Genomic DNA, 20,362 nt, shown 5'->3' with positions numbered 1-20,362 from the left:
GTAATAAAAACAGGAATAAATTAAACAATTAAAAATAGAAAAAAATAAATGGGACAGTATATATTCCCATAATACTACCATTTTCTTTTATGCACGGCAGGTGACACTGACAGCATTTGTTTTTTTCCACCGTGCGGGCGTAAGCTCTCCGGGTTAGTGGAGGTGAGGGCAGGGAATCAGATGGCACAATCTGTTTGTTTCCATTTGGGATGACAAACACAACTGGCACAATGAATGGACTGGGGTTTAAAAGTACAGGAGATGGAGATGGAGGAAGAGACAGAGGAGAAACGATCTGCAGAAACTTCTTGGGACTGCAGCCAGGTGGTGATACTTTTCTTTTGGTGGGGCTTGTGATGCGGTTGGATAATTCAGACGTCTGAGGGAATAAAGGCACAGTTCACAATATAGGATAACCATAGATGATAGTGAATTCATCTATCTATCATTATGGGTATAGCAGTCAATAAAACCAGATCATTTCAACATGAAATGAATGAAATGCATGAAAGTGCCACTATAGTTACTGCTACATGAAAACAATAACAATGTACATTTTTTAAAATCAAAGTCAACCTATGTATCATTCTCTTTACATTACCTTAGATGAATGCTTATCAGCCAAACTTAAGTTTGGCTTCAGCATGGCACCATGACAGCCACCAAACTGTGGCTTTGTAAACTGACAAAAAGAAAAACATAACCTTAACTGGGAATTCGTACATTTTATACAGTTGAGTATATTAATAATATTAATATAAATATCAGCATAAGTAAATCCTCTTAACTTACTGATACCAAAGTCACAATGGGTCTTCTCGGTTCATCACCAGCTAAGGAGACGTCCTTTGGTGGTGGTGAATCTGCAGGTGAGGGCCCTGGCTGCTCTGCCACCAGCACGTCATAATTGTATGAGAGCCTTCTGATACCTTCTTTGCATGCAAACCGCAGTTACAGCTCTGTGCACCTCCAAACAGTGACATTTGTCCCCTCATCTGCATTGGGCATTTCTCAATCTGTATTAATGTTTGACAGCAAATAAGAAGGTGTTCCCTTTAAATATGTCACAGCTTTACATTTAATATGATACACATATCACTCTGTGCAGGTTTACCTTTCAGATACAGATCATGCCACTTTTTCTGCCGAGGTGCTGGTCTGTTTCCTGCCTCAGAGGGCCAAACACCCGAGGCAGCAAATTTTCGGAGGCGGGATATCCACTCCTCCTCTCCCATGGCCCTGTGTTTTTTTTTTGTTTGGAAGCCATCTGCCATTAACAGAGAAAGAATATTTATACCAAACAGCTAATATTTGTACATCACAGAAATATGACCAATGTGCACTATTTTTAACTTATTAAAATATATATATTCATGCACACACATAAGTTCTTACTTGCATACAATCACACAAACACACAGCTAATTATTAACTAATAGCAGTAGCCTACATATTACACATATATTACAACAGAAGTGAATACTACATAGATTTCATTGATACCCTAGCTTGTTATTAACTAATACTAGTAGCAGCAATGCATATTTAAGACTTTTGTGACAACAGAAGTTAATATGTCGTACTGATTAGCAGTACAATATAGAGCAGTACAATAGGATTAGCATGTTTGACAAAAAAATCGCCACGTAGAAAAAACGATATATTTACCTTCTGTAGTTAAAGTCATCTGAAGTCCTGCGGGCAGAATTATGGAGAAGTGCCATCGTGATTGGCTATCAGCACATATGGAAATGGGGCAACGTGATTGGCTGTTGGGCTGAATTATGGAGAAGTGCCATCGTGATTGGCTATTACCAAAAATGGAAACGGGGCAACGTGATTGGCTGTTGGGCTGAATTATGGAGAAGTGCCATCGTGATTGGCTATCACCTCTCTACAGCCCTCTCCTGGTCCTCCTGTTTCCACCTTAACAGCACCTGAACAACAACTGGTAATAATTATAGAATTATAATTATAGTGAAAATGCTAATAAAGTAATAATGCAAAAAGATGAAATCCAATTTAATACATTTCTATAATCACCATATTACATTTTACAGCCTGTGCATGAGTCCACACACTCTGATCAGTCAGCCCTTCCTACCTGCTCTGCTCCTGCTCTTCATACTCCCACCAGCCTCCCAGCAAGTACGCCTGCTGAACTCTCACAGCTGGTAAGTGTTCGTATACAGAATTCTTGTTGCACTCGTAATATGATGAGCGTGTTTTTTTTATTTCTTTATTTCTTTTTTTTTCAGGCTCAGCTGTCATCTGGCCAGTCAGCCAGTATCACCAGTGCAGCCTCTGCCCTTCCTCTGTCCACTGCCTTCACAGTGACTGCCTCTGCTGCTGCTGCTGCTGCTACAGCTGGGTCAAGAATGGCCACCGCCACCCCAGCAGCCTCTGAGAAGCAGCTGGTTAGTCTTTTTGCATAAAAAAGGTGTCAGTCGTCTTAATGTCCTGCTTGTCAATGTATAACATATCATTGATATTAATAATTGTCTTATTACATCTAACAGATTGAGCACACACTGTCTTATGGACCAACAGCTGGTACCTCCAGCACAGCCTCTGCCCCTCCCCTCAACATCCTACCAGTCACTCTCTCCACAGCAACTGTTGGTCCCTCTGGGGCACCTATGCTGGCCCCAGCAGCACCTGTGCAGCAGGCGGTAAGTCTTAGTTCAATTAAGTTCATTATGACTTCATATATAACTTCTGCTTTTCTAGTTGTGTTATTGTGTTTTAATTTTGACGTATGCTCCTACGTCTTTTCCAGGCTGTTGATGAGCGTGGCATCCCAGGGATGGACAGAGTGGACGGCCTAGCAGAATACTTGGTGGGTCTGAGGACAGAAACTGGTCAAACATTGACGAATCAGCAGGCCAGTACAATAACAGCACTGTGGCAAAATCTTCTGCCGTATGACCAGCAACGGGTTGCATACGCTGCACGTCACCAGGTGCGTCTTACCACAGGGCGCTTTAGGTGCTCTAAAAAGAGACCTGAATTTACGCCTGGTGTGGAGAGCACAACACGCTGCGTGTTAGCATCCTCGGGATCTCCTGCCCAGTGGCCAGACTGTAGTCGTCTTGTAGAGTCCATCTGTGTCAAGCTGTGCAACATTCACAAAAGTCCCAAAAAACAGGGCAGTTACAGCCTGACAAGATGGACTCTGATTTTGACTGACTACAGTAAGATCAGGCAGCTTGTCCTTGGGAATGCCACTGTGATGCAGAGCACTACTCTGCAGTTGTTTGATATAAATCAAACAACACTGACTCAGTGGCACAATAAGAGACTGAAGAGGCAGGACAGTAGCATTCTGCTGCAAGGGGTCAACCTGCCTGACTCTGTCCCTATTGCTGCAAGGCCTCTTCCACTTGTGCAAGTGCGCCCTCCAACTGTACCTCCACAGTCTGGTCCCCACCATCAGTACCACTTGCCCCAGAGTACAGTTGGACAGGCAGTGGATAAGAGGAAGTCAGCAGCTCAGAGGCAGGTGTTCAGTCAGCCACCACCTCCAGCTCCTGTACTTTTAAGCCCCTTCATTGTGCCAGTTGTGTTTGTCATCCCAACTGGAAGCAAACAGATTGTGCCATCTGGTCCCCTGCCCTCACCTCCGCCAACCCGGAGAGTTTACACCCGCACAGTGGAAAAGAACAAATGCCATCAGTGCCACCTGCCGCACATTAAGGAAAATGGTCATGGGCAGTATTATGGAAATATATAGTGTCCCAAAAATAACCAAATGTCACTGGAAGAATGGATGCAGGAAATGAGGAGAAAGAGGGAAGAAAAAAAAATGGGGTGACATTCTTTTCAATATGCATGTAATATAATGTAAATAGTTTCAAAAGAAAAACAAAAGTTTTAATTTCCTGCTGTTCTAATTTATTTTCTTCTTTTGTTAATTGTTGTATTTATTTTACTTATTTTGTTTTTTAAAAATAGTTTCTCGTTCTAAATTTTTGTTTATTTATTGTATGTATTTTATTTTGGTATTTATCATTTATTTATTCTATTTTATTATTATTATTTTACTCTTGTTGCTCTTGTTGCAATATTTCCTAATTTTAATTATTTTCAATGTTGCTTTTACTTTATTTATGTTATTTATCATTTATTTTTTTCTATTTTTAATTGTTTAATTTATTCCTTTTTTTATTGTTTCAGGTTTAATTTCACACGTGTTTCTGAGTGTTTGTGTGTGTGTGAAATTAGTAATAAATTTGTTACATTTCAGTGAGTGTCTTTAGTTTTTTCTGCAAACTCATTCATAGAAGACGACTACATTGTTGCAGCAATTAATTCAGAAATTTTAAAATGACTATAAAAGTACATTTAGTTACATTTGATAACACTTAGTAAAAGTTTGTGTCATCTTCCAGTGGTGGAATCGAACCACTGACCTTTGGATCATGAGCCTCCTATACTATTCTACAGCAGAGTGTCATTTTTGCTTAGATTTCTCAAATTACTACACCAGAATGTGTGCTTTTACTTGAAATGGACAGCAGAGACACAAATAACTACAAGTCCATTCCATTTTTTTCCCTCATATTCTCAAAAATTCCTCTTTTTGTTCACTTTTCCCCTTCCCCCTTCTTCCCCCTTCTTCCCCCTTTTCCCCCTTCTTCCCCCCCCTCATACAGACTATTGTTCCCCAGCTTATTGTGTTCCAAGTGAGGGTCAGACTGGAGAAAGTGTCATGAAGCTGTCACCCTTAAACAATCAATAAAAGCTCTGAATACAAAAGCATTTCAGTGTCATCTCTATAAGTAATGATGAAAGAAGTAAAAGCTTCAGCTGCACCTCCTGAGCTCTACTTTCCATATTGTTTACACTGACTGTGAATCAAAAGCAGCACAACAGCCACATCTTCAGCTTGTCGTTGAAAAAGCTGTTCTGACAACATTCACAGCCCAATAAGCAGCACAGTGACAGCAGTGTAGTTGTGTTTGTGGGTCAGAGGAAATCTCATGTTCCAGCCATGTGATCCAGAACAACCCATGTGAGTGAAGGACAGACTGCAGCACTGATAAAAATGTCAGTTTGAGATGAATTCACAGGCATCAGTGTGTCAGTGGAACTGAAGGCGAACTGTTTGAGAGCTGAACACTGACAGGACTTTGTTTGCATGATGGAAACATGATGAAGAACAACACGACAAACTAAATCCATCATGTTAGAAGACAGAGTGGGAAAGGAATGAAAGTCAGCAGAAATTCAGCTCCATTATTGAATGAAGTCAAACACATTGAAGAGTTGGATCAGAGTTGAGGAGCTGTGTGGATTTGTAGTTGTGCATTTTCATCCCAGCTGTTAAACAACAGATAACAGTGTGTGTTACTAAATTCACCACCAAGCTGAATGTGTTTGTGGGAACATGAATGTTTTTTAGTCTTTCTGCATCATGTGACTCTGATTTTTTTCATCTGCTGTCAGATTCAAATCAAGACCATGAAACCACACAGCAGCTTCAGCTGAGCTGTCAGTCAGCAGCAGCGGTCTTATCTGTGGGCCGCAGGGGCTGATGGGAGCTCTGAGGAGCTGTTAGAAAGCACGTGGCCCTGGTCTGATCGCACAGCTCGTCCTTGTTTGGCCTCAGCTGCATCAGAGCGCCAATTCTCCCCAGGTTCACCAGAGGAAACACCACTGCACAAAATGCTTTTCCTCCCAGCTGCTGCTCTGTGCTGTCTGTGTTCAGGTGAGTGTTTCCAGCCAATCAGGAGCCAGCAAACTCCACCTGGAACACACACTGTCACACTGACCTTCATCTGTCTGTCAGAGTCTCTACAGCGCTGGTTGCCATGGCAGCACAGCTGATCCAGGACCAGTTAACACTGACCAGGAGAGTTGGTCAAAGTGTCTCCTTCAGCTGTGGAACTGACCAGTGTGATGAAAACTGGATATACTGGTACCAGAAGAAAGAAGCAGAAACATTCACAGTGATATTAATAAAGATAGTGGTGATGATTATAAAGGTTATGGTCATCCTCAGAAAGATGATTTCTCAGCTGTGAATAAACAGAACGGCTGTGAGAGAGCAGTAACCCACAGCCCAGGTTCACATATTTCCCCTCCATCTCAGACAGAGTCACAAACATACTGAGCTGAGGGAGTTTCTTCCTCTCTGCTGTCTTTATTTATTTCAACTTTTATTCAACTTTTTCTTCTTATTAAGAGAAGTTTTCTGAGGGTTCAAAGATAAAAACTGTGAACATTTCAAAGATTTGTTCTGGAAAATGATCCAAATGAAACTTCAATTCACCATAAATAAAAGCAAGACATTTTAAAGACATTTATTTAATACTGAATGTTTTCATTCAAATGTCCAGATAAATATGAATCTCCTGCTTTGAGCTGCTGCTGGAATAAAGTCCATTCCTCCTTTAAAAAGTTTAATGAGCTCTTCATGAAAACACTTCCAGCAGCACTTGTTGTTTAACAGCTTTCAGCAGATTTCACCACATCATTTCACTTTATTCCATTTTAAAAGACAGATCTTGGACTGATCTCAGGTCAGGATTTTGTCCTTCTAGCAGCAGCTTATCAGGACGCTGATTTTGTTGGACAGATGTTCATCAGTTTCCTGTGGATGTTTCTGCTTCCCAGAGGATGAATCCAGAGTGCACTGAGACTGAGACAGGAGCAGGAAAACTTCCTAAATTCATGTGAAGTCTTTGTAGCACATTACAGCTCAGAAACAGAACACATGCACAGTGAGGGCATGATGCTCAACACGTTTCTCAAAGCATTTACACAAGGACATTCATTATGTGCTGACAGTGATATGATTTCCTTCCCCTGACACTGAAATAACGATCATCTTTAAGTGATTTCATGTCACTTTTAGATCCATCAGCTCCACAGTTTTATATCTCTACATGTTAAGTATAAGGCAGCTTTCACAGCGAGCTATGTGGCAAATATCTGGGAAACAACTGAGACTAACAGCCTGAAACATCCAGTTTCTACAAAGATAGCTCATATACACAGTTCTGCTGGAATGTTTCTGTACAGTCATCATGGACATTAATGTCATTTCCATTTAGTCATTTAGCAGATGCTTTGATCCAAAGTGACTCACAGGTGAGGAAACAACATCCCAGTGCAGTCAGGTATACCTCTCATTTCCCTGTATTTGTGTCCATCCTCCAGACTCCTGTGGATCCTTTTTACCTCACGCTAAAAAAGCCAATATCACAGACGGAGAAAAGTTAGATCATGAGAGAGAAAAAAACTCTTGAAACATTCTGTGAACAAAGCAAGGAGGTCAATAAATAAGTCTACACCTCATTACAGTGGTTAATATTTCTGTCTGAATACGTTTTTGTTTGCATCTGTGTGGTTGTGGACATATTTGATCTAAGGGAACTTCAGATTGAAACCTCGCCAGTGAAGAACTGAATGTAGCACAACGTGTTGGTGTAAAAGACCACTCTGATAATTAGAAGTCCATACTCCCACCAACTAGTTTAAAGCTGAATAATCCTTTCAGATGAGAGATGAAACGTCTTCAAGAACCAAGAAGAAGAAGAAGTTGCCCTTATTCAGGCTCTTACCCACAAAGTGTCACCGTGAGGAGCCCCCTTTCCAATCAGTAAACCTTCTTCTAAAAAAGTAGCCCTGAACAGCTGCCTCCAGCTCCTCTGAGGGACACACCTGCTGAACTGGTCATTGACATTAAAATAAAAAGGCTGCAGACAGACCAAAACTCCTGCATTGGAGATGAACCCTCTGTGTAATGCTTCTCACAGTTCATGAAAGAATATTATAAAATAACAATGATTTTAACCATCTGTAATTATACTGGGGCAGCTGCTTATCTGAAATGTTGCATATGTCACTGTGATCTATGTTATTAATGTCCAAAGACATGTGAGCTGTGTTTAGATTTAGCCAAAAGCTGAAGTGGAGAAGAAGATCTTGCAATAAAGAAAGAGGAAAGGATGATGCACAGTTTTTACAGTAATGAATGACACACAGTGGTTCTAACGGCGCCCTGGAGCTGTTCACATCTGGTCTTAACATGATCAGAAAAGTGAACTAAGTACATCTGTGAACACGTTCAACAACGATTCAGCTGCTCTTTTCTCCACTGTGGAAACCTCTCAGCCAAACTCGATAGTTATTGTGATGAGAGATTTCAACTCATGTAACCTCTCCCAGAAACTGACAAACTCCAAACAGCTGGTGACATGCGCCATGCAGGACAGCAACACACTGGACCACTTCTACTCCACCATAAAACCCTCATACCGCTCCATCCCCCCCGCTGCCCTTGGACACTCCGACCACTGCATCATACAGATGGTCCCCACATACAGGCAGCAACTGAGAAGGGCCAAACCATCCAGGACTACAGTAAGGAGGTGGACTCCAGAGGCAAGGGACATGCTTCAGGACTGCATGGAGTCTACTGACTGGGAGTCACTGAGGGGCCCTGAGGATGACAACGGCAGCTTATCTGACACTGTATGTTCCTGCATCAGCTTCTGTGAGCAGGTCTGCCTCCCAACCAAAACCATCACAAGGCACAATAACCAAAAGCCCTGGTTCTCCAAGCAGCTCAGAGAGCTCAGGCGCCGGAAAGAGCAGGCGTACAGAGAGGGTGACATGGACACATTCAGGCTGGCCAGACAGGACCTCAAGAAGGCCATCAAAAATGCTAAAGAGGACTATAGAGCCAGACTGGAGAGTGATTCAGGCACCAACGACCCTGCAGTTGTTGGAGCCCCCTCAGAACCATCACAAACCACAAAGGTAGAAGCCCTGTGGTCGCCCCCTCCCCCGGACTAGCTGACGATCTCAACACCTTCTACACCAGGTTTGAGAGACCCCCTGCTGCTTTATTGTCTCCAATCCCCCCCCTTCTCTCTCTCTCTCTCACAGGCACTGAGAGCTCACCGCCACCCATTTCTCATCCCCTTATCACATATGTGTATGATAAAATACTTTTTAATGTATTCAGTGTGTAAATTCTCCCAGAAAGGTAGCATCATATGATATGGCAGGTTGTGTGTGTTTTTCTGTCACTTTACTCAAAGAAAGTTAATGCCTTAGCATGCATGAGGTGTTCTTATTGTACCCCAACTCCTTGGAACACAGTAAACACCTCACCTATGAATACATTAAGAAACAGTGAAAATACAGTTCTTGATCAGCAAACCTAATGCATCTGATATATGTTAGATTAAGCTTTACCTTAATAGGACCTATCAAATCAAACACGGGGGAAATCTTCCTCTTCCTAAGTGGCTCCATCCTCTTACCTATCCTTCTCTCCTCACTCTCCCAAATCTCAAAACTATCTCTCTCTCACTTAACTCCCCAAACTATCTCCAAACTATATTAACGCTATCAAAACTCTAGTATCCTGAACCTGAACTGACCGCAACTCTCCATAAAAAAAAACACATCTTAAATGGAGACTGAGGGGTTTATATGCTTGTCAATACTCGGACATATAAATCTGACAAAAGAAGCATTTACGGAAACAGTCACGTGGTTGGGACGGGTAGGGAGGTTGCGGACGTCATCATTTTCGGCTCCTCCCCTAAATGAAGTCTCCTCCATTATTCCACACACACTTCGAAGCCTCAGCACATTTCGGGACTTCACTACAGGAAGCTGCATGCAGGTGAGTCCAGAAAAGAATACATGTAGCGGTCAAACATTTGCAGAAATGTCTTCAAAGTACTTTGTGTCATTGGTTTGATTCCTGCAGCTGGACACGGGCAGTCAGAACATGTACTAAAGAGCAAAAAAGTTCAAATAACCTGGCTGCTATTCACAGTTAGCATGTCCTGCTAATGCTAATGCTAATGCTCTGCAAACCGTTGTACTCAAAGCAGAAACCAGAAACACAACATCAACTATAGATTTCAATAAGCCGGTCAGATGGACAAATAAAATGGAGCTTTATCCTTTTAGCTGTGTGTTAAACACATTTTCCACTAAAGCTGCAGTTTTCTAAGCTTTTTTCTGTAGTTTTGCTGAAATCTTTTGTCATTTAAAAAATTTGATCAATGTAAAATTTAGAATTGTTCGTTCCGGTATTATCTGGGTATTTGGTTTTTGATAAAACTGTGGCGCGAAAACATGTGATATGATGTGTTTAATGTACACACTATGCCATATTTCATGATTAGATTTTAAAATGGGATTTAATTATTGTCAATATTTATTACATTAAGAGTTTATGTTGTTTGAAGAGGAGTCATAGTATTATTATATAGATTTATCAGTGATCCAGGAAAGTATCACAGGAGCAGTTGAAATATACAGTTCAGTATCAGTGTCTGAATTCTCAGATTTACACTCAGAAGCCCATTAAAAGACAGTCTGACTGTCCTCTTCAGAAGTGTCTCATGAATGCTTCATTATTCAGTTTCCTTTACATATCCAATATTTTCTTTTATCCACGTATCAAAAAGGACTGACCGCATGATAAAAAGGTTGTACATGTCTTTACTCATAAAGTCCACCTGCCAACATCTGGAGTTAAAATGGAGCAAAAATTATCTTTATTAGGAGGATCTGTGCAACTTTTAGGAGCTGATACTCTGATCTGACCACAACACAAGATCACTTTTTACTCTTCAACTGGACACATAAGTTTACCAGTTAAAATAATTTCAGAATCAAAATAAAGGAGATTGTAGGTTATTAAAACACTCCTTTATATTTAAATGACAGCCTCAGAATGGTCCACTTCATGTTGTTCTTCAGAGTGTCTCAGATCAGTCAGACAGCTCCTGCTGACATGCTGTTAGCCACACAGAACTAGATCATTCCCCCACTGAAACATCACATCTTCTCAGTTTCAAGCCTCAGTCCAGACTGAAGCTCCCTGAGTGCTGAACAATGGGCTTCAGAGTTTAACCTGTGACAAATCTGAGATTACTCTGTTACTTTCCTGGATCCATGACAGCTTCTGGAAATGAGAACAAATTTAGAAACGGAGAAAATCTGCACTTCAATCTCTGGGATGATATTGGGACCCTTTCCTCAAACAGTATCATTGTCTTAATGTAGTAAAATGATTTAAGTTGATCATGTTACACTGACTCAGATGAGATTCATGGGATATTGCACACAGTGGGTGTCATTCTACAGAGTATATTATACATATATTATATTATACATTTATTATACATTTTTTTCTTAATTTGATCAAAAAGCTCCAAATATTTTGAACTGTGACCTTAGTGGGTCTTTAAAGAACCATTTTAAAGTTCACAGGAATTTAAATTAAAACCACGGTAATAAGTTTAATTAAATGTGACTAGATGGTTAAAAACTGTCCAGAAAGGTTTTCAAGAGAAGAAGAAAAGTGGGTGTGGTTTGACATGCTGCACGCCACAGATGGATCTTATTGTATGTACTGACAGTTGCAGACAGAGTCCATCAGTCGGAGGACCTGGACCAGAATGGAACAGCAGAACCAGGATCCAAACACCTCCACTAAGAACAGAGCCGGCTCATCCTCTGCTTCCACCGGGCTACAGGTCAGTGTGGAGGACATTAAAGACACGAGGACGAGTGTCGAGGCTCCGTGTATCCTCTGCTCATTCTGCTTTTCCATCAAATGTGGAAAAGTGTCAGCAAAGTGTTTCCTGGTTTCATCTACCCTCTCTGATACAGATGTGCTTAGACTGAAAATATGCTGCAGGCTGAATGATCTGCTGGAAGAAACTCAGTGGCCAGATTGTTGTTGTGGGACATTTTCTGGCTCTCAGTCTTCAGATTTGAGAGGTTCAGGAGCTTATATTCATTGTTTGTGTTTAAAGTCTCTGGATTACATGAATGAAACCTGGTGGTGGTAATACTTCTGGGTCTTTAATGGTTAGATGACAGGTTTTTAGATCTCTCTACCTCAGGGTAAAGAGTTGTTTTAGAGCGAAACAAAGGTTGAGTTAAAACTGTTTCCCTGATAGCTGTTGAGCTCAATGGCTGCAGACCTCTGGGTTGTAAGCTGGAACAAAGGGATAGTGTAATGAATGTCATGTATTACCACCACTGTTACTTTTATTCGTTTAAACCAGTGATCATCAACCTTTTTCAGTCCAACCTCTTCATGGTGTTTAACTGAACAACTTGGACAAGACTGTGCTTCATTCTATCATTTAGAAATATTGTAGCACAAGTTCCTTTTCAGAATTTCATCATGACAAAAAATAATTAGTGAAAGAGCAAAAAGCAAGAGTTTACTGCTTAAAAACCTGAACGTGTGTAGAACACATCAGAGCACAGTGTTGACAGCTGAGGGCACTTATAAACACACTCTCAGCATCTCAGCACGTTTGATCTGAGATATTGAGACCTGTGGCTCAGTCTATACACGTCCAGTTAGAATATGTTGGTTAGCTTAGAGAAATCTTTTGTGTGAACTTCAAGAGGATCTAATCCTTCTTCCTTTCTGTCATTGCAGAAACATATAGCCCAAGATGGCTCCAGATGTCACTCCTGTAAACACTGTGGGAAAGTTTTCAAAAGATCATCACATCTGAGGTATCATCAGAGGCTTCACACTGGAAAGAAACCATATAGCTGTGCTCAGTGTGGGGCAGCTTTCACTACATCGTCCGATTCTAAGAAACACCAACGTATTCACACAGGAGAGAAACCATACAACTGTGGTCAGTGTGGTGCAGCATTCACTACATCTTCCAATCTTAAGATACACCAACGTATTCACACAGGAGAGAAACCATACAGCTGTGGTCAATGTGGAGCAGCTTTCACAACATCTTCCTCTCTTAAGACACACCAACGTATTCACACAGGAGAGAAACCATACAGCTGTGGTCAGTGTGGAGCAGGTTTTGCTCGATTATCCAGTCTAAAGACACACCAACATATTCACACAGGAGAGAAACCTTACAACTGTGGTCAGTGTGGGGCAGCTTTCACAACATCTTCCTATCTTAAGATACACCAACGTATTCACACAGGAGAGAAACCTTACAACTGTAGTCAGTGTGGAGCAGCTTTCACTACATATTTCGATCTTAAGACACACCAACGTATTCACACAGGAGCGAAACCTTACAACTGTGGTCAGTGTGGGGCAGCTTTCACTGCATCTTCCGATCTTAAGATACACCAACGTATTCACACAGGAGAGAAACCATACAGCTGTAGTCAGTGTGGAGCAGCATTCACAAAATCTTCCTCTCTTAAGAGACACCAACGTATTCACACAGGAGAGAAACCTTACAACTGTGGTCAGTGTGGGGCAGCTTTCACTACATCGTCCGATTTTAAGACTCACCAACGCATTCACACTGGAGAGAAACCTTACAACTGTGGTCAGTGTGGCGCAGAATTCACTACATCTTCCAATCTGAAGAAACACCAACGTATTCACACAGGAGAAAAACCTTACAGCTGTGGTCATTGTGGAGCAGCTTTCACTATTTCTTCCGATCTTAAGACACACCAACGTATTCACACAGGACAGAAACCTTACAGCTGTGGTCAGTGTGGAGCAGCATTCACAACATCTTCCAATCTTAAGAGACACCAACGTATTCACACAGGAGAGAAACCATACAGCTGTGGTCAGTGTGGCGCAGCTTTCACTACATCTTCCAATCTTAATAAACACCAACGTATTCACACAGGACAGAAACCATACAGCTGTAGTCATTGTGGAGCAGCATTCACAACATCTTCATCTCTTAAGAAACACCAACGTATTCACACAGGAGAGAAACCATACAGCTGTGGTCAGTGTGGAGCAGCTTTCGCTACATCTTCCAATCTTAAGAAACACCAACGTATTCACACAGGAGAGAAACCATACAGCTGTGGTCAGTGTGGAGCAGCTTTCACTACATCTTCCTATCTTAAGAAACACCAACGTATTCACACAGGAGAGAAACCTTACAACTGTGGTCAGTGTGGGGCAGCTTTCACTACATATTTCGTTCTTAAGACACACCAACGTATTCACACAGAATCATAAGAAATTCCCTTGTTCAGATTAAAAATCTTCTTTGTGGATTACCACCTTCTCTTGTCAGGGCTTTTGTTCTGAATGTTCTGTGGGTAGCACATTTTTGAAGAATCATTGAAAGTGCTTTATAATTTGTTGGGATAGTTGGGAACTATGGACAGATCTCCCACCGTTCAAGATAAATATGGCATCAGTTCTGAGTTGATAGACAGAACAATATCATTGCCTTGAGATGACATTGTTTTAATTTGGCGCTATATGAATAAAACTGAATTGAATTGAAAATGCAATCTTTTTTTAAAGTAGATACACGTTTTATTCTATTATACTGAACATATATGTTTTGTTTAAAGTTAAAATTCACAAAGTAGCTGTGCACCAGCTGTGGGTATGTTTGTAAACATACAACATCTTTAGAAGCAATATATCATTTCAGTTTGATGTAAAGTCTAGCTTTACACTTGTTTGTATTTCATTGTTCTGCATTTTATTAAAGGTTAGATGTCAACATTTCTCATGCGTTTCATCTTCTGAAATTTGTGTTTGGTTCTAATCTTTGTGCTAATCTTTCCCAAAGACTTAGAAATTTTTCTGAGTCTGAAAAAGGTTTGGAGTTGTTCCCTGTACTTTCCAGACAGCTGTTTGATTGTCATGACTAAAGATGAAAGTTAAGGCTGTTCCAACACTAAAAGGGCACGAGGCTCAACTTCAAGCTGTGAAACTATGTCAAATGTCTGTTGTGTTGGTGTCAAGAAAATTCTCTCAAAATGAGGCTCAGAGTCGCTGGAGACAATTAATACCAAACATTTATTCTCACAGGAAGGAGTCTGCATGACATATCAAGAAGCTGACACAGATTTGTCTGAGTTAAAAAAAAAAAACAATGATGCTATCGCTATTTAGTTTCCACTTTGTTTATTCTGTACATTTCTGTATATAACAGTGCTGAGCCTGAGTGAGATTTCAATTTCAATTTCCCAGAGGCAACCTCCCAAAGGGATTAATAAAGTCATCCATCCATCCATCCATCCTATGAGATCACTGGCCACACAAGGTTATGTGACATTCAGTCAAACAAGGATTAGACAGAAGTTGAAATAAGATAGATAGGAGGACTCTCAGCACACAGTGTCTCTTGACCCTGCAGCATCTCACACGTGGTACTTCCTTTTTGTCATAATATAACTTCATGATTTTTTTTAACATATCTCTCCTGTTTATAATAGAAAAGAAGGTGTAAATTCACAGTAGAGTCATATATAAACATGCATTTGTTTGTATATCTTCTACGTCATTGTCATTGTTAAACAGTTTGTAATGTTGACCTCTGTTTGTTTTTGGCTCTCAGTGTCCATGTTGCTGATCCTGGATCTGCTGAGATGTCCCAGGTCATTGTTGGCTTTGATCCTCATACATTTATTTTTGTCCTGAGAAAGAAGAAGTTCCAAAAAGGGAAACAGGGACTGCTTTTGCATTTGACACAGCCTATATCATGCCAACATTCATTTGGGGCTGCAGTTTTTCATTTAGTTTCAGACTCGTTCTTGGATTCAAATGTTGATGAGTTTCTGTGACAGATACAGTGGGGAGAACAAGTATTTGATACGCTGCTGATTTTGCTGGTTTTCACACTTGCAATGCATGTAGAAGTCTGTAATTTTTATCATAGGTGCTCTTCAAGTGTGAGTGACGGAATCTAAAAATAAAATCGCACTGAATGATTTTCAAGTAATTCATTTGCATTCTCCCCACTGTAGGCTCCAGTCCCCCTGAAACCATGTAAAACAAATGGAAGGATGGATAGTTTGTGGGACATTTATTCATTCATTCCACTTCGGTATTGAAATCTTTTTGTTCCATTCAATGTAAAGTTATCCTGAGGATAACAGGCAGGATTTGAACCAGCTGTTGCACCACTGGCAAGTTATGGTCTCTGTTAAACTCACCAAGCCACCTTCCCACTTGAAGATGTTTTCGGAGTGCTTTTCAATTTGTATTTTTAGTGTTGGAGCTGAAACTTCACTGAGTCATAGGTCTTGATCCCAGAACATCTGACGTTTAAAACATTCACCAAACAGTCTGAGCTATTCCACTGAACCATTTGCTCTGACTGTTGCACAGGCAGCAGTTTCATAATGAATCAGTCGGGTGTTTGAAGGAATGTTTCCATGACATCGAACTCAGAGCCGTCTCCATTAACCTCAACAGTAAATATTATCTTCCCCCGTCCACACTACCTCTGTGAAGAATGTTTGCTGCAATTCTTCATTCACCATCCTGTCTCCTGTGTTACTAAGAACAGCAAATGAATAAGTAAAGTAAGTAAATGAGATCTTGTATGTGTCCAATGAGTGTGATCCTGACCGCATCAAAACCAGTCAAACTTCTGCTTAGTTCAGGTTAAATTGAAGGTTTAGCCAGTGGTGTTATTTATTTAGTCATTTACAAATCCTCTGAAAAGTAGATCATACACCAAATGAAGTTTGATTTATTCAAGCCTGCTCTTTAAAGTACAGAGCGATGTCACCTCCCAAACCCAACCCTGTCCCTGGTTCTGAAGGAGAGGAGGATGTTAGCGGAGGGGCCTGCTTAGAGTCCTGCTTCAGTAAACTACAGCAACCAAGTAAACCTGCGACACTTCTGCTGGGATCAAATTGATCTATGAGTGCTTAAAGGTTCAATAAAGAAAAACATGCAGCTGAGGCAAAATAAAACTTGAACCGAGAACTTACAAGAGAGGTTTTTAATGTTTTTATGCACATCAATCTTTACTTCATCGGCTCCCTCCATGGGATTAAAATCTGGAATATTTTTCTAATAAAAGGAAAAAATGTCAAGAGTCAGAAATCACCTTTATTATTGTTTTACTCTGTAGGATCCATAAATAATTTATTACCAGCTCTGTGAGCATGAAGAGAATCCCCTTTTCTCCCAAAAAGATCCCAGGTGTTGCTCTTCAGGTGTTTCTGTAAGTTTATCACACCAGGTGGTGAAATGATATGAGTCACTCTACAGTTGTTGTAGATTTGAGCTGAGATTCAGACTAAAAGACACATTTTGTGTCTGAAACTGTGAGAGACTGTTCAAGTCGGACTGAAAGCAGATTCAGAGGGTTGTGATGTTTGTTTTCTCCAGCCAAATGAACTGTCAGACATGCAGCAGTGCTGTGAAATCCACTTTAGAAGCTACAGTTATTGGACACAGTGAAAGCTGACCATCTTTGTGGCTGAGATGGAGGTGATCTTTGTGATGGTGGATGGTCGTCTTGTTGCCTTCATGTTGACAAGCCGCTCTTGGTGTTGGATGAAATCCCGCACGGTCTTGACGTTTATTTTAGGTAGGGGAATGCCAGCTTTGCAGAGAACCGGGTCATCCACTAAAATTCGGTGCTGGACCCGCTCGTATGCCTCCAGGATGGTCATCTTCTCCGGACTGCTGCGTGACCCATGAGGACAAAGCAGCCACAAAAGTTTCACCAGTGTGTACATTAGCATGTTGTGCTGAGCACTTATGTTATGTAAGCACAGTGACACACAAATGTTAGGCCTGTTGCAGGTGTGATTTATCTAGTCTTATTTGCTTTTCTTCTGCTTCTGTCTCTTGTGGCTTACAGTTATTTTAGATTTTGTAACGTTATTTTGACTTTGCACACTACCACACTCACTTGTTAAGCTTTTTCCTCAGTGATTGTTTCCTTCTTCTTCACAAGCTTTAAATACTTTAATACTGTTTTCACTGTTGTTTTAATGTCTAATTTAACTCCTGGCAAAGTGGCAACATTTGAAAACTCGTCTAACACTGGCTCATACGTAGCAGTTGAATGGCTTTAACTCCTGGAATAAAATGTACATCAACAAACAAACAGCTACTCACAAGACTGGAAGGTGAGCACTAGCAATTTCATTGCTGGAGAGCCGGATGTGGGGCAGCTCAGCACTCAGCGCATTGTCACAGCGAGAGAAAAAGGGCCGATTCTCCTGTACTCTGACTAAACAGGTATTCCAACCCGAGCAGCTCATTAGAGGGGACATCAGCGGGAGCCTGAAGTTTTCCTCCACAGTCTCTCCGAACAGCTGCAGACAGCGGGTGTTGAGGCGGTCGATAAGTGGTGCAGAGTAGATTCTGTGGTGCTGTCCTTTTCCCCCAAACACTGCATCAGAGCGGCGGTCAGAATTCCACCGTCCAATGCCACTTATCAGATAGACCTGATAGGGCCGGGCTGCGCAGTGGGGCCCTGAACATCCCAATAAAACACATGAGATGACTCACAGTGACACGTGTGACATTTTATAAATATCCACACTACACCTGTGCACCTGGGAGCATGTTGGGCAAAGTTTTGTGGAATCCTTCCAGGCTGTTGTTGCCACGCAGACATTTGTAGTAGGGCACATCCACTTTGTTGATGGTCGTTGTACGCGCCACCCTATACATGTAGATGTCTGGAGAATCCTGGATGCACTCCAGGTGTCGCCGCTGCACCGCCCACATCTCATCAATGGCCGCTGCAAATACAAATGACGTACAGACACACAAACCGATTGTTGTGTAAACTTTTTTTATGCCACACAACTAGTATTAATGTTGTAACTTTGAGTGTCAGGTCTTTATACCAGGTGTCTTGAAGAGGCTGACTCCACTCTCATCTAGCCCCGCGGGACCTTTCAGTTCCTCAATGGCCAGGTTGATGAGCCTAAACGTTTCCTGCGCCCCTTGTGTGACCCGTCGCACGTGATGTTTCAGCTGCTCCCTGGAAATAAAAAGGCGGATGACGTCCTCATCTGTCACAGCCTTCAGAGCTGTCGGGTCCTTGTCCAGCCCTATTTCATTAGTTTGTTTTTCTAAATAATTATGTTAATCAACAATTCAAAAGTAATGGCTGATTTTGATAATTCAATTTTCAATAAATTTTCATTTATTGTTACTTTTGTAGGTTTCAAGTGCTTTCAGTCAGAATTGTGGGTTTTTCCTTCTTTAACTGAGGGGTACCAACAATTTTGTCCACGTGTGTATATAATAATGATAATAACATATAACAATATATTATAAAATCAAGATGATTTTCAAGGAACTTTTCCTTTTACATGTTTAGATACAATGTAATCATTATTCAACCATGATGCTTTTACTCTAACACAGCTGAATTGAGTTATACCCGGTGGTGGTAGCCAGACTTGTACAGGTACACATTACGACCCTTTCCAACACACTCATCGCCACGAGGACACTTCAGGGAACATCTCCAGACTCCTACAGGGCGCCACACAAAGACACGGCTGTGGAAAAACAGGTGTGGTACAGGCAGAGCACCTCCGACGAAGCCTGGAGGTTCTGGAGGGGAAAACCACATGCGGTCTGACTTCATCACCCTTCGCCTCTTGAGCACACCAGTGATGTCCTTGTAGATTTGAACGGCAGGGAAGAGACCTCTCTCTGTGTCCTCCTTTAGCCATGAGATGTCAGCTGCTGGAATGCCATTTGGGTTTTCCCAAAGACGTACCCAGCCCTCTAACTCCACCTGTAACACGCACAACATGTACAAAGCAAAGTTGTTTTTATTATTTGTAACATGCAATGATACACATGGAGCACAGTTTAAAGAAGCGTCTCACACTTATGTTTGCATTCACTGTAAATGTTACTTACAGGTGAGTCACTTAGAGGTGGTTTCAGTGGATAATCCTGGCCTTGGGATGCGGACGGGGCTTCAGTTGGCTGTGCAGCAGATTCCGGCTGATTGGGCGGGATCCTGGATATGCGCTTCTTGTGTGGCAGCTTGGGTGGTGCGGTGGACTCAGGCAGCTTGGGTGGTGCGGTGGACTCAGGCAGCTTGGGTGGTGCGGTGGACTCTGGCAGCTTGGGTGGTGCGGTGGACTCTGGCAGCTTGGGTGATGCGGTGGACTCTGGCAGCTTGGGTGGTGCGGTGGACTCTTGGCAGCTTGGGTGGTGCGGTGGACTCAGGCAGCTTGGGTGGTGCGGTGGACTCAGGCAGCTTGGGTGGTGCGGTGGACTCTGGCAGCTTGGGTGATGCGGTGGACTCTGGCAGCTTGGGTGGTGCGGTGGACTCTTGGCAGCTTGGGTGGTGCGGTGGACTCAGGCAGCTTGGGTGGTGCGGTGGACTCAGGCAGCTTGGGTGGTGCGGTGGACTCAGGCAGCTTGGGCAGTGAAGAGGGGTGAAAAAGCCTTTGGAAAACACTGGAGTCTGGCAGCTTTACCTTGTCTCTGGAACCAGAATCTTGAGTCTTAGACTCCTGGGACTGGGTAGAGTCTAAAAATGTATCAAATTTTTCTTATTTTCTTATATTATGACTTATTTACATAAAACGACTTCATATAAATTGACTGATGTGTCTTACTTACGTTCCACAGCCTCGCATGCAGCTACCATCTCAG

General features: G+C 41.8%; 3 protein-coding genes across 3 annotated transcripts in view; 2 read left to right on the top strand and 1 right to left on the bottom strand.

Moving 5' to 3' along the window:
- Positions 1–20,362, bottom strand: part of LOC140296301 (uncharacterized) — a 173,703-nt gene that overhangs the window by 23,087 nt on the left and 130,254 nt on the right. The gene's annotated exons all lie outside the window — the stretch shown is intronic.
- On the top strand, positions 809–3,733 carry LOC140294705 (uncharacterized). Its single transcript, XM_072379608.1, has 5 exons — positions 809–869; positions 2,138–2,148; positions 2,259–2,417; positions 2,520–2,672; positions 2,780–3,733. The coding sequence occupies exons 1-5, from the start codon at positions 809–811 to the stop codon at positions 3,731–3,733; spliced, it is 1,338 nt and encodes a 445-aa protein (XP_072235709.1).
- LOC140294689 (uncharacterized) overlaps positions 11,439–20,362 on the top strand; it is a 40,117-nt gene continuing 31,193 nt past the window's right edge. The window contains exons 1-2 of the mRNA XM_072379607.1: positions 11,439–11,516; positions 12,440–13,911. Of these exons, the coding sequence (XP_072235708.1) occupies positions 11,439–11,516; positions 12,440–13,911 (1,550 nt within the window). The remainder of the gene's footprint in view (positions 11,517–12,439; positions 13,912–20,362) is intronic.

The sequence above is a fragment of the Leuresthes tenuis genome, unplaced genomic scaffold, assembly GCF_036924035.1.
Source record: "Leuresthes tenuis unplaced genomic scaffold, fLeuTen1.0.hap1 SCAF_1, whole genome shotgun sequence".
In the NCBI taxonomy this organism is placed as follows: Eukaryota; Metazoa; Chordata; class Actinopteri; order Atheriniformes; family Atherinopsidae; genus Leuresthes; species Leuresthes tenuis.
The sequence above is the reverse complement of the archived record's forward strand: the minus strand, read 5'-3'. Positions and strand labels throughout refer to the sequence as shown.

What these genes read in the sequence shown, in the direction of transcription:
- LOC140294705 (XM_072379608.1), top strand. Translation starts at nt 809, where the DNA reads ATGGGTCTTCTCGGTTCATCACCAGCTAAGGAGACGTCCTTTGGTGGT. An exon ending in CAGCCTCTGAGAAGCAGCTG is followed by an intron (nt 2,418 to 2,519) that starts GTTAGTCTTTTT and finishes TACATCTAACAG; the next exon opens with ATTGAGCACACACTGTCTTA. An exon ending in CAGCACCTGTGCAGCAGGCG is followed by an intron (nt 2,673 to 2,779) that starts GTAAGTCTTAGT and finishes CGTCTTTTCCAG; the next exon opens with GCTGTTGATGAGCGTGGCAT.